Here is a 14,125-nt window from a genome sequence, read left to right on the forward strand (position 1 = left end):
CTGGAGTACATCTTAATTTACTAACACCTAACAGTTTTACTGTCACTTAATTTGTTTCCAATGACAAAAGAGAAGGGATAATAAACATTTTGTATATACACACCAGTTATTGAAGATGTATTAAGTAATGTATAAAAAGGCAAGACATGAATACACAATAGTATCTTACTTTCATTTCGATGTTCAGTTTCTAAGCAAACGAAAAAAAACATAATTCCCATATAAATACTCGGTTGACCGAGGAGGTAAAGGTTTGGGTATTGTTCAGGTTTGATAAATAAATATGCATGCACTGACGTCTCACTTTTGGCAAAAAATTTAGTGACACACATAACAAATGAAATATGGACAACACTGGAAAGCAACCATGTTGACTTGCCCTAAAGTCTTTCAAAATTGCAAATATAAAGCTATCATGACTATGTCGTAATTAATCTTTGTTTGGTATTTCACAATAGACAAATGAATAAAGTGCAAAATGTTTCAATTGTGTGCTAAATTTTGTCATGTTTTTTTTCAAAGCAAAAAAATTGGATGGACCAAAAGGTGAGGATGATTAAGCAAATACTTTCAAAAACCTACTCAAGATAACCAAGTTAGAATGGAATGAATAATATGTTACTCATTTCCAACTTCAACTTTGCCATACAAAGACGATTCAGTGGAATTTAAGTGCAAATACACAAGAAAATTTAATGACAACGTGCTTTTTGGATAACCTTAGAAGCATTGCACATAATATTGAGAGCGACTTTGAACATGAAATACCCTTTCAGATCTTAAAGATCATTGGTCAACCGGGTTAGAAAAGCCTTGTTTTAATAGATATGACGTGTGAAATACAATTCTGTCAGATTTCCCATCGGCTTAAAATCAAGATAACGAAATCTCGTTCTTCGAGAGGGGGCCTTTTTCGTATATTATACAATTGTTTGTTAACCTATGACTTTCATTCAGAATTGTCAACTTTCCTTTCATCTGTGGCAACATCCCTTCGGCACCTGCGTATGGAGCGTTCATATCACAACTCATACGTTATACCGCGCTAGAACTCTAACAAATAGGCTTCTGGAACAGGTTTATGTTGCTAAAAGATTGAAGTCATCACTACAGAAGTTATAAGGTCGTCATCATGAACTCGTGAATCGTTATGGTGTATCCATCTGCACTATGAAAACTGATTTATTCAACGGGTCATAGTTTTCCTTTCCTCGTTTGTCTACCCCGGACTTGACTTTTTATGAGCAACTAGACGGGTGTTTCTAGAAAAGCAGAGGACGCTTACAGTACCGGTGCACCTGGTTCATACTCACAGTTTTTAGTAGAGTCCTAGTTGCTCATTTGCTTTTGTTACTTTGTATGTATGATTTTAGTTAGTTTATGTTCTTTGTTGTGTATGTCTGTTTTCCATGTCTGGTCATTGTCCCTGAATTACATTCTATAACCTTGATTCCCTTGATTATTCTTTAAATTGATTTTAAATCATTTAATTGCCACGTACCGGGTGTAAGTGATCAAAACACTTTGGGGTTCGTACCAGTTTTATCTCTGGATACCGCGATGGCATTGTAATATAGCGTGTGACAAAATGAAAATTACTGTTGCACAATACCAGGGCTTATCTTAATGCCTTAGACCAACCCACGGGATTTAACGAGATGGACCAGGGACACAATACATGCCATATTGATCATATATTGCGCAGATATCATATGTATTTCCTTAACTAGCACAGTCCGCAAAACAAATACGTGGCTTTATCAGCAATGGTTCAATACCAGTGCGTAACTTAATGATCTAAGCAGAGGTAGTTTACATGAAAAGTAATGTTTTAGGTCAATTACTGGGGTGTGGCCGATTCTGTAGCCACTGCAAGAAGATGTAAATTACTCTAAATAACCGTTGCACTGATAAAGGTACGCTTTATGACACGGCTCAGACATGTCTTCAGCAATGGTAAAATGAGTTGTCTTGTTCCTTACACAGAAACACTCAAAAATTCTTATTCAGAATTATACACTGTCATTTTTTTCAGAATTACCTTGCAACTCTAACCCTTACTAAGTACTTCAAAAATCTGTCCCCTTTATCATCCGATGACTACAGACTGACTAACTGATAAACTAAAATTCACTGCTTATATACCCAAAATAATCTCGAACCAAAACCATTTTATATCGCTAAACCAATAATATAATTTGTTCCGATTTATGTCGGAACCTACCAGCTGTCGTACCAGGAGATTAATGTATAGGAAGTGCATACTTTACGGAATGTAACTGTTTGATTTATGCAATTGCCTAGCAACAGAGAAACAGGTGTATTTGAAAACGTTAAGATTTGAACGTGTGCATAATTTATAAGTTACAAAGCAAAATCATTACATGATTATTCTTTGAAGCAGAGGAAACGTAAAATTTTCCCGAGAAAATTATCGCCGCCATGTTTAGAGATATCTGCTGATCGGTCACTGCGAATGAGATCAAAAGATGTCGGGGTTACGGAGGCACTTTGTTGTTTCACTGCTGTAAATTTATTTTCACTGAAAAATCACATTATCTATAAGATATTACAACAACTACAATTCAAACCAATATTTTTGCCTCTTTTATCGGTTGAAATCAACTGAAACAGTTTGCTTTGTTCAATGAAGGTTATGTATGAACAATTTGTATTTGAGTTAAAAGACAATGAATAAATCAGATTTGCTAATGCCAATGATTATATAGAATGATTTCTTTCAAAACACATTGTTTGCAGATTTAGTATTCGAAAGATCGAAAGAGTGATAACGAAAATAGTATAATGAGTGCCAAAGAACGCTTTCATCTTCAAGTTTCCTGGCACGAGAAATCATAGTTTGGTTATTATCCTATTTATTATATAGATTGTTTCATAATTTATTGATATTTTCAACATGAATTTTTAATTCTTTGATTGGCGGATGGATATCACAGTTGTGACTTTTCGGTTGGAGAAAGTTCGAAAGTGGAATTACTGAATTTATTTCACAGTGTAAATTAACGAATTTTATTACAACTGTTAACAATCGATAAAGCACTGCTGTCTATATAATAATAAGAGGTTCAAACCTGAAGTATTGACATTTTATGACATTTTATGGAAGACTTAAAAGTTCATTTTTTACATTCGTTATTAACTAGCAACTCTCAAATGTAAACGTGTCAATTTTGATAATGAAATACCCTAATATATCCGTCCCTTTAATATACAGAAGGACGATAACCACATACTGTTTGTACACAATAAATTCTGTCATGGGATCAAAGTTTCCGAATAGTTATAGTGCAAACCACATTGTTCAAAAACAAATCTTCCGGAGACAGTTCGATACAGCTTGGTGCACCTGGTCCATGCTCCCAGTCTTTAGTGGAGTTCGAATTGCTCATTTTCTTTTATTGCTTTGTATGTGTTATTTTGGTTATTTTGTGTTCTTTTGTATATGGTCTGTTTTCAATGTCTAGCCCTTGTCTGGTTTACATCCTTTTGATTTCACGTTCGAAATTCATTCTAGACGCTGCAGCCAGCCCTCTAAAAAATGCAAAAATCTTGCAAAGACTGGGAAAAGTGAATGTTTTTAAGTTATCCGATTGTCAAACGATTTGATTTGATTTGAATAATGTCCGAGAATTTCGAAAGTCTTCTCTGCAGCGGTTCGTAAGGGAAAAAAGTACGTCTGAAAAACATGTACAGTCTCATATTTCGTGATTATTTATTAAGGAAAATAACCAAGTGGTATAAGTTAGTCGGTAAAACCCTAAATCAAAGTAATATCCGTTGTAAATAAGTAAGTTGACATAACTGGATAAATTAGTTTAGAGCATTTTTTTTTTTAATACAAAACAGAATATATTACGATTAAATAAACATGATCAAATCGTACTCCCTCGTTGTCACCAAAATAACCATTTGATTTATCCAAGAGTGTCATTGTGTAACAGGTTATCAAAATTGATAACCGGGTTTTTTTGTTCAAAGTTAAAATGAATATTTTGAACAAATAAGTTGGTTTCGGAAAAAAAGAAGTTTTATCATTGGAAGTGAAGAAAAAACTACGCCAAGGTAGGTTTTATTCCACAATCCATAGGCAAATAAGAAAGAAAACTACCAAACGTTTCGTAAAACTGTTAACGGCAATTAAGGAAGAATAGGAATTAAATTACTAATACCGTATGCTTCGCAAGAATCACGAACTGTTCTTGAATCCCTTCCAATTTTAGTGGTGCTCGTGTATTTCGTATTTCTTATGAGAACAAGAGGATACTTACCATTCTGACGCAACTCGTGCTTACTTATAGGTCAGTTTTAGCCACATAAAGCACCAATATATTGGGCTATTAATGTTTGTTCTTCATTGTAGTCGTAACCTTTTCAAACATGCTCTCCTCAATACTTCTCTATCTGATTCAACATTGGTTTTACGAATTGGTATTTTCCGTACAAAAACCAGTCAATGCCAAAGACTTGCCAGGATATAAATTGATAAGAAGAGAATATGAGATCAAAAGCTAGGTACATGATGCCGTTACCAAGTAATTGAAGAAAACGTTTGTCTAAATAAGACTTAATTTCTGCTACCCCTAGGTAACTACTGTATATTGGAAAAGTGGTTGGTACCCTATAGTTTGATAGTTACGAAATGAAATAAACATAGTGATTTCAGCACAAAACTCCTATGAATTATAAGCCACCTTGCAAACAAATTATTAGCCCTTGAGCCACATACATCCCAAATTTCCTCCTTTACGAAATTGTCGATACCATAGTTTTAGCTTCTGTTTTACCTATATAATTAAAATTGACCAGATAGCGAAACGGTACTTAACCACTGCAGAGTATAAACAATTTAAAAGAAACGATTTTATACCGAAGATTGCAACTTTGTACCTTTAAATGGCATAAAACCTTAATTGAAATAAAAACAAGACTTGACTGATTCAAAATAAAATGTTGACAATTTCAGTTTTCGCAATTCATCTTTTATCTGATGCAATGCAATTTCAAATAATTTCTTTATGCCAGCTAATCGTAAAATCATAATTAAAAATATATTATTTTCTGTTTGCCAGAAATGTCACATTGCAAGTGTACATAATTTATTAAATCATAATATGTGTTTATGAACAAAAATATGTTTGAATTATTCTACCTACATATCTATTTCAGTTTAGTGTTCCAAAGAAGCATAGTTCAAAAGATAGAGCTGCTAATTCAGCTAATAACATAACATAATTTGCCTTAACCTTCACACATTAATAATGCAAAATGATCTTAAATATTTCATCGAAAAGCATTTATACTGCTGACTCGAAGGTCTCTGAGGTATTCAGCAGCGATGAAGTCAAATTTGTTCAACCCGAATATATAGTAGACTATTAACCAAAATTTGCCATTTTACATAATTCAAAACCTCACAAAGCACTGAGGCTTAATTCCTTTTACATGGTAAGACCTATCGGTGTTAAATTTGCTTTCAGTTTTGAATACTTCTGTATACAATTAATTATTATGATCTTGCTATGTATTTGGTTCCATCGATGAAAGGGGTTTACTACTTGCAACAGGTATACAATATACCGACTTTTTCTGTATTAGTGATTTACAATTTTATATTTTGGAACTTTGAGGTCAGAAAAAAAATGTCACTTATAGTCATTCCTTCTCTTCTCTACAGATAGAATTGAAGGACCCATCATTTTTGTAGCTCTATGGAGTAACAAGATATATGCTTGTGTGAAGAAGTTTCGAACTTACATTTGCCGAGAAATAATTTGGTTTTTAAGTGTCAGTCTCTGCAAAATCAGGCAGCCATTGAAACATGGTATGAATAAACCCACCATTTTGAAGGTTTAATTTATTTGACTATTCAATGAAAAAAAAGAAAATATTTTCTATATCATATTGGTAAATTCATTTCTTGAAATGCAGTGGAAATAAACATTTCAAGGGTGACTAACTCTTAAAAAACCGTCTTTTTCTTACATTCTATTGAACATTTTCTGAGTAAATGCATTGATACAGCGACCAAATAATGGTTTTTTTTTTCAAATAAAGAAAGCATCCTCGAATGATTTTTCATATTGTCAGATCGGTGGTGTTTGACATGCATGTTTTTGATTTTTTCCAATTTTGCCGAATTCTCACCAATACTTACACTTAATGAAGTGTTACTATACAACAACCTAGTGTACTGCATATCTAATAAACTCACAATCTTGTATCCATTATAGGATAAAAAGAACGGATATGGGGGAAACGCATTATCGCTTAACCTAAATCAAATTGTAAATACTTTCAAAGATTACCAAAAGGTCTCCAACAAGTAAACACACCTTTAAGTAAGCTATAAAAGCCCCCGATGATTATATCGGCAAACAATACCGATGCGCCAGTCGTGGAATGATTCAAAGACGTCCAAGTCCAAACCCAAAGCCTTAACGTGAACAGATGAATAAGAGACGATGCCAATTGTTCACAATCAAACTAAATAAAATACTATAACGACAGAAAAACACATTAACGACCAACATCTGCCCTCTAAAATCTGCAGCAAAAAATCTGTCCGATGTACGAGTTACTCCCTTAGTGTGAAAAGTTCAAGAAAATTAGTAAAAAAAAGGAAATGTAATAAGAATTTCATAGTATATTAAAAAGAGGTCCATTATAAGGACTTGTCATCGCAGGGTAGTGATTTAAAACACTAGAGTCACATATCTATATCGAACAAAGCAGTATTTGATAGTTATTTTGACATTTTTAACATACTTAAAGTTCCCAGAATACGAATATGTCTCAGACTTAAGTCGAGATCTCCGCGGATTCATTGTAGTTGAATTAAAGTCGTGAGGAAATTGATCAATGTCTTCAGTAGTTTAATTTAACTTTAATAAACCTCATTTACTGTATTTCAACCAGGCAGTCAATGGTCATGTTTCGCCATGATATAGATGAAGGCTATTTACAATATTGCTGAACCAACAATCAAGGCAACAGTCAAAAAAGAAGTCCGTATAAGAAGGGTTAGTCTCGTATAGAAAGTGGTGAGGAGAGCATCTGAAGTTAGTTAAATAATGCCGTTACAGAATATTTGTCATAACTAAACCATATAAAATGGTGTCAAGGAAAATTAAAAACGAATGGATATGGTGAAACGTAACAGCATATTACCTAAGTACAAAATAGAAAATACCCTCAGAGGTCCACCGAAAAGTATTCAATAAGTGCAACACACATCTAAGTAAGCTCTGGAAATCCAAGACAAGGAAGTAATAAAACAACGGCAACTGAACGATTGCAATTCTTCGAAATTTATATTAAAGTATTACAAAAATACAAAGACTCATTAATCTACTTACTGTGGACCGGCGCCAAAAATATGCGATGGAGTTAAAATAGTTGTATAGCGTTTTAACCAACCTTTTCATGTAAGGTCAAAAACTAACTGAAGCAACAAACAACCACACCATGAAATTCATTCAATGATATATCCAATTCCCTCCATGGAATATTTCAAGAATAACCATATAGACAAATGAGATATCCACTAAAAGAACGTTCACAGTTACTGAACGAATTCAAGAGTGACAATACCATTGTAACTTCCAGCATTATAATTGGTTGATCACAATAATTCCAATGGGCTAGATTTGGAGTAGTAGTATCAAGAACTTAAAATTAAAATACCTCTGTTAGTGAAAAGTGAAAACAAGGTTAAAAGAGTAGTACCTCTGTTAGTGAAAACAAGGTTAAAAGAATAGACAATAATTTGGAAATCGTATCTTTTACGATGACATATATATTAAGGGCAGTCGATAAAACATTCGGATTTGTTTGATAGAATGCGCTTTATAGAATATACTTCCGTAAAAAACTGGGTGGGTAATATCAATTTTAATTAAAAACCTTTACATTTTTTTTCAGAGGTTTATAACATTGTAAACACTTTAGTAAATGTTTTAGATATCGTTACGCCTGCTGCAAAAGTTTTTCTGTAAGGAATTTATTGCGTTCATGGAAATTGACACTTTATTACAAGCACGAGAAGAACGGACCAGTTGTAAAATATAGATATCATATGAGAGTGCTTTAGGAATATCATCATGTAGGAATACAAAATTAAGAATGGGAAAATTATTATCATCTCATTCTCACAAAATTTAGTCTGAAGGTTGTCATTTACAAATGTAATACCTAACTCAAGAAAAGATGTACGAGTACTATAAAGAATTATCGAAATCATGCAACAGCTAATTTTTTGAAGGATCTGTAAAGAGTTTAGACATGAACTGCGATTCATAGCAGGGTGAAACAAACGGCTATTAAAGAAGCACAATTAGATCTAATTAGAATATCAACAATCTGTCTGTAATGAGCATTACCATAACATAATCAAAGCATTAATCAAATCCAAGTATGTCCAATGGATGTATAAGCCTGTTTTCAATTGCTGAAATATACATTGTAGTCATTAGATACGTTCAAATTCGTATTATTCACGTACACATTGATTTCAAGAGGCGCCTGGTACATTATGATAGACATCAAACAACAACGTTTGCCTACATGTTCCAAATTAGTACTGTTACTTTCTGTACGCAGTGATTATAGTATTTAAAAATAATAACAATATGTAAAGCATTCCAGAGTTATTTACCATAGATTTTTCATACGAATTAGAAACATGATGTATCAGCAGTTTTGTAGTTGTTACGGAAATAACGAATTAAGATGAAGAGAAAAAAATCAATCTTGTTTTTAAGAAATCAAAGCCGCAATTTTCAGGACGGTAAAACCTCTAATGCAAAACGTAACAAAAAATATTTGCAATTCATCTGAATCATTCGATCATGAATGCATTAATACATTACGTGAAAGTGAATGGTTTTCTACTCTGCGTTGCAGTAAACAAGTCATTTTCTACTTTTGAATCATTCCTTATATACTTTGATGCGGTGTATAAAATCCCCCAACTAAGATTGTTTAATGATAATACGTCATCTATATAACAGAACAGTCAAAGGATCTTGCTAAGCGATGTTCCTTTCTTTGAATAAGACTAGGTATAAAGTCAGCCTCATTAGTGTGAAGGAATAGGTCAGCGAGTAGAGTGATACAATTTGTTCCCAACAAATAATTATCTCTACCAAGTACTACATATCTGTATCTTATTTGAAGGAACAATGATGTATAATGCTTTTGAGTAGGAATTTTAAGTCAGAGTATGAGGAGTAGAAGTATAAAGAGTTGAAAAAAAATATCGGTTTTAATGCTATTGTATTATGATAATAATCTTGAATTGAGGGTTTCCATATCTTTTGAGTTTTTTTAGGATCAACATTAAATCAATACCGCTACGGGAGTAACAAGTGTCGAGGTAAGACAAGACTGCAAAAGAGACTTGTTAATAATTTGGAATAAATCTATACATATGTTTACATACATTTTGAACTGTACAGAATCTATCGTTAAAATTAGATCGCGTTTTCTTTTCAAAGCAAATCCAGAGCCACATATATAAAATGTCTTGACATCCATCGTATACACCGTATAAGATAACTAGCTTACGATTGTGTTTTGTCGACTTTATTAATCTTCAGATCAGCTTTATATATACTAGTACATGTATCAGTTATTTTTGAAATAAAATAAGAACTTTTTTCACAGCGCTATGTGGAACTGGAGGTAATTTCTGCGTAGGACTATTTTTGCGTACTTTTCAAATGCTCATTGGTTGAATTGGTGGTCTGTAACCTGTATCAGCGGTCTATTTATATCCAGTTTTTGGTAGACTTTAAACTTCTACTGAGGTTTAAAGTATTGTATTTAATTTTGATAGTTATACTATCAAGACAGATCAAGGACAATACCTGTTTACAACAAGATAGTAAAGATCATTCAAGGCAAACAACAATGAGTGTTTCAAGATATTTACATTATCAATCTCGAAAGCACAAGTTTGATAAAATTTTATCAAAAATCGGCCACAGTCTTTTTTCAATTCAAGGTAATAGACACGATGAGGTTTTTTGTGAAGAAAGAAGTGGATACTGACTTCGAACGCGAACTGATAACTGAGATAAGGTAGGGTATGATATAAAGTAAGAAGATGATGGACTAAAACAATCTCAGAATTGATCGTGACAAGAAAAAGAAACAATGACTCTTGTTTTCCTATATACATTGCGTTCGCAAAACAATATTGTTACACATCAACGCCACAGGTGTGTCATTATTCTAATAACTATTAAAAACAAAACAACACACACAAAAAACAACAACAAAAAAACACGTTAAACCAGATATTTATTTGGTATTTCATTTAAGGACTGAACATGGGCGCTTTCGCCATTTGTAATTTGAATTACTGTCGTCATGACGTCATTAACTTTTTGAGTTACCGTTTCATGCCTGCTGCCTAAAAAATTTGGAAAGTTTTATAATCTCTTTTTTTTTATTTACATCTTTATCTTCTTTATGCAAACTAACATTGTATATGAAGAAACAAGATCAAATGAAATATCCATTTGTTTCATTGTACGTGTATTAAAAGCGATCACAAGGGTCTTCAAGTTAAAAAGCAGTTAACAGCCTTGCATCCTGTCATATATTGAAATCAACCTAGGAGAATGTACATGTATTATCAAGACTTATATACTGGGCGGTCCCAGATATTCGAACAAGAGTGGGTTTGGATCAAGAATTAAATAAATAAAAAGGTGGATTTGAAGGGTATTATTTTCCTAAATTTTGAACCATATTAACAAAATTTTACAAATGAAAAACGGGGTTCATTTCATAGATTTAATGATTTATTTTGATTTCAACCTAGGCTGCTCCAAAAAGGTGACCATCTAGCAGTGCATGACAAGTCAGTTCCTGGGGGAGTAGATTATTATCATCATGGTATATTCCTCGGATTTAGGAAGGGAGTTGCAGAAGCTAGTGGACCAGACATACAGACAGTAACACCAAGAAAAGTCGATTTGTTTCAATTCATTGATTACGGGAAACGACCTTTATTGAGGATAAAATACATAAACAAGAATTTAATGCAAACGCCCGCCAAAGTTGTCCACATGGCCAACGATATTGTAAATAACCCTAACCTTTGGGGGAAGTACAACATTTTGTCAAATAATTCCGAGCATTTCGCGACTTTGTGCAAAACAGGAGAACCAAGATCGAAACAAGTAAGCGAAAAGTTAAGGGAATGTCTCATTAAACCGACAAAGTTGGGATCAAAACTGTGACTCGACAAATGAATTCGAAAGTACATCCTCGACGACAGATCATGTGAACCAGAAATAATCCATTTCTGTGGGGTTGTTGTCTCTTTGACATATTCGTTAACATATTTTTGTGTTTATTTTCCTTTTACATGATAACTAGGTATTATAAATATTTAAGATTATAAAAGTGTAAACATAATCATTTTTTTCAAATCATGTCTCATATAGGATCGGCATGTAACAGGATGATATTTTTGCTATAACTGATAATTGTATATTATAACGTAAAAATAACGCAATAATGATTGGGTGATTGAGTGTTGTGACTTGCATAAGACGATAGTAATAGCATTGGTCAGTAACAAATTCAGTTCCCGAAATTGTTCTAATGATTTTATTATGAATATATATAAAATGAACCACTCTATCCGCTACGCTGTTCCGACGGATCCAGTTTAATATAATACCAAGATAAAATGAAAGCATATTCGGGACTGAAAACTTCCAAACGCAAACGGTGACAAAACTGTCAAATTTGCAAAGTAAATTTAGCTCCTTGTCTCCGTGAAATTCGTGGCGCATTGACATCTGTGGGATCACCACCTGCACTGAGTCCAGCGCCCTACACCACTCGGCCCGCAAGGCTTTAACAATAATTTGAACTCTTCAGTTATAATTATAATGATACTTTGCTGAAATATACAGATTTTTTTTTAAACGACGCTTATTTCAAATCATTATCTTAAAGACAGCCTGAAACCGTAAGATGATGTTCAAAGGAACGCTATAATTATACTAAATAGTCCTAGATGAGAAAAAGGTCAGTCATCCCATAAAATAGCAATACACTGCAAGACTGGGAGAGATGTTTCAGAAGGGGATATTACGAAATTAAGAGAAGTGCTCAAATCCAAACTTTGTCAACTCTTACATGCAGCGAAACTATATGAAATATAGATTTATTCCAGATATTATATAGAATCATATAGAATTAAACAAAGGTCTCACTAACCACTTCTAACGTTTCCATTACTTGTTAAACAAGTAATTTTCAATGTTTCACTGTGAATTCCCAGGACAAATGACACCTTAAGGTTACATGCCATTACAAAGCTTGGGAAATAAGGCTTTCGAAATCATAGCCCTAATGGTACGATGGCTGTAGAAATTCTTCACAAAATTTACTTGAATAAAAAATACTGAAAATCAACATTTTGACCTTTTATGCTAACTGACAGTATGGAGGCATATTACTCACACATGTAAACAATATTCATACACTTTTGTAGTAAATTACATATATGATTTTAAAGTACACATTCTCAGCTTTATTTTGACTACTTTTAATCAGAATACACACAAATAACGATTCTGTCAGCTTTAAGGTCACCTACCCCTTTGTCAGAAATTTGCCGGTGGTAGGCAAAAAATTAAGATATCTTCACATTCCGACTTTGAACAGCTTAGAAATTTCAAGATGCTTAAGTATTCGTAATCTGAGAGTATTCCACAGAGTTTGCAGTCATAATATGGTGTGAAATGTAATTCTGTCAACTTTTTCTAAATTACGAATCGAGGAAGAGAAGTGACCCGTCATGGACTCATTTGGAAGTTCCCAAAAGCATTAGTTTCAAACCATATATTCAATTAGAAATGTCCAGAAAAAAATTATCTAACTAGGTTATAATTTAAAAAAGAAAAGAACTTTTTGTTAAAGAGTAATCAAGGGAACCAAGGTTATAGCGGTAATCAAAAGAAAGTAATCTAGGGACAAAGACCAGACATGGAAAACAGACATACACAACAAAGAACATAAAGTAACTAAAATCATACATACAAAGTAACAAAAGTAAATGATCAACTCGGACTCCACTAAAAACTGGGAGCATGTACCAGGTGCACCGGTAGGGTAAGCGTCCTCTGCTTTTCTAAAGACACCAGCCGAGTTGCTCATAAAAAGTCAAGTCCGGGGTAGACAAACGAGGAAAGGAAAACTATGATCCGTTGAATAAATCAGTTTTCATGGCGCTGATGGATACACCATAACGATCCACGAGTTGATGATGTCGGCCAAAAAACTTCTGTAGTGATGACTTCAATCTTGTAGCAACATAACCCTGTTCCAGAAGCCTATTTGTTAGAGTTCTAGCGCGATACAAAAAGTCTGCGTAGTTTCGGCAAGCTCTGGCATAACGTATGAGTTGTGATATGAACACTCCATACGCAGGAGCCGAAGGAATGTTGCCACAGATGAAAGGAAAGTTGACAATTCTGAATGAATTCTGAATGAAGTCATCACGTTTGTCGTAAAGTTTGGTCAATAGTTTTCCTTTACCAAAATATTTCTCTTGCACTCATTTGTATCAGAATGACTTGTAAGCCAATGTGGACAAAACGAAATTCATATTGAAATATTTATTTTCTAATATAAGAAAGTATGCCTTAGTACAAGGTTTTCCAAGTAATTAAATAAAAATAATAAATAATTAAATGTAATTAAATTTATTTTTTATTGTACAAGGAATTAATTCATTTTCATACTAGAAATGGATTCTTGAAAATTAGAACTGAATTTTTAATAACAAAAAAGATATTATTGTTTGTATATTGAAAATTCATATATAACAAAGTTTAGTTTTTGGTATTAGAAAGTTACTTTTAATCAAAAAAATAATTTCTTGTGAAAAAAATAATTTTCGTATATATTAAAATTCCTTTTTATATTTTCTAGAATTATTGTCAATTTAATTTGAAATTTTGAAAACAATTTCTAATATCAAAAATGATATTTTTTCTATATAAAATATATCTTTTTGTACACTTTGGCCCACTATTCACAATGAAAATATTCTTAAATGTAAAACCATCACCATGCA

General features: G+C 32.9%; 1 protein-coding gene across 2 annotated transcripts; it reads left to right on the forward strand.

The window, feature by feature from the left end:
• The first annotated feature begins 3,944 nt into the window (after positions 1 to 3,944).
• Positions 3,945 to 12,459, forward strand: LOC148610584 (uncharacterized). Of its 2 annotated transcripts, XM_088595746.1 has the most exons (4): positions 3,972 to 4,083; positions 6,937 to 7,040; positions 10,025 to 10,101; positions 10,850 to 12,459. In XM_088595746.1, exons 2-4 carry the CDS (start codon positions 6,969 to 6,971, stop codon positions 11,268 to 11,270), a joined length of 570 nt encoding a protein of 189 aa, XP_088451872.1. In that variant the 5' UTR covers positions 3,972 to 4,083; positions 6,937 to 6,968; the 3' UTR covers positions 11,271 to 12,459. The 2 variants fall into 2 exon arrangements, with proteins under 2 accessions (XP_088451873.1, XP_088451872.1); XM_088595747.1 differs by lacking the exon at positions 6,937 to 7,040 and having other exon boundaries at positions 3,945 to 4,083.
• The last annotated feature ends 1,666 nt before the right edge of the window (positions 12,460 to 14,125 follow it).

Source organism: Perna viridis, chromosome 8 (genome assembly GCF_037379345.1).
Source record: "Perna viridis isolate PV_CMFRI_1.1 ecotype Kerala chromosome 8, ASM3737934v1, whole genome shotgun sequence".
NCBI lineage: Eukaryota > Metazoa > Mollusca > Bivalvia > Mytilida > Mytilidae > Perna > Perna viridis.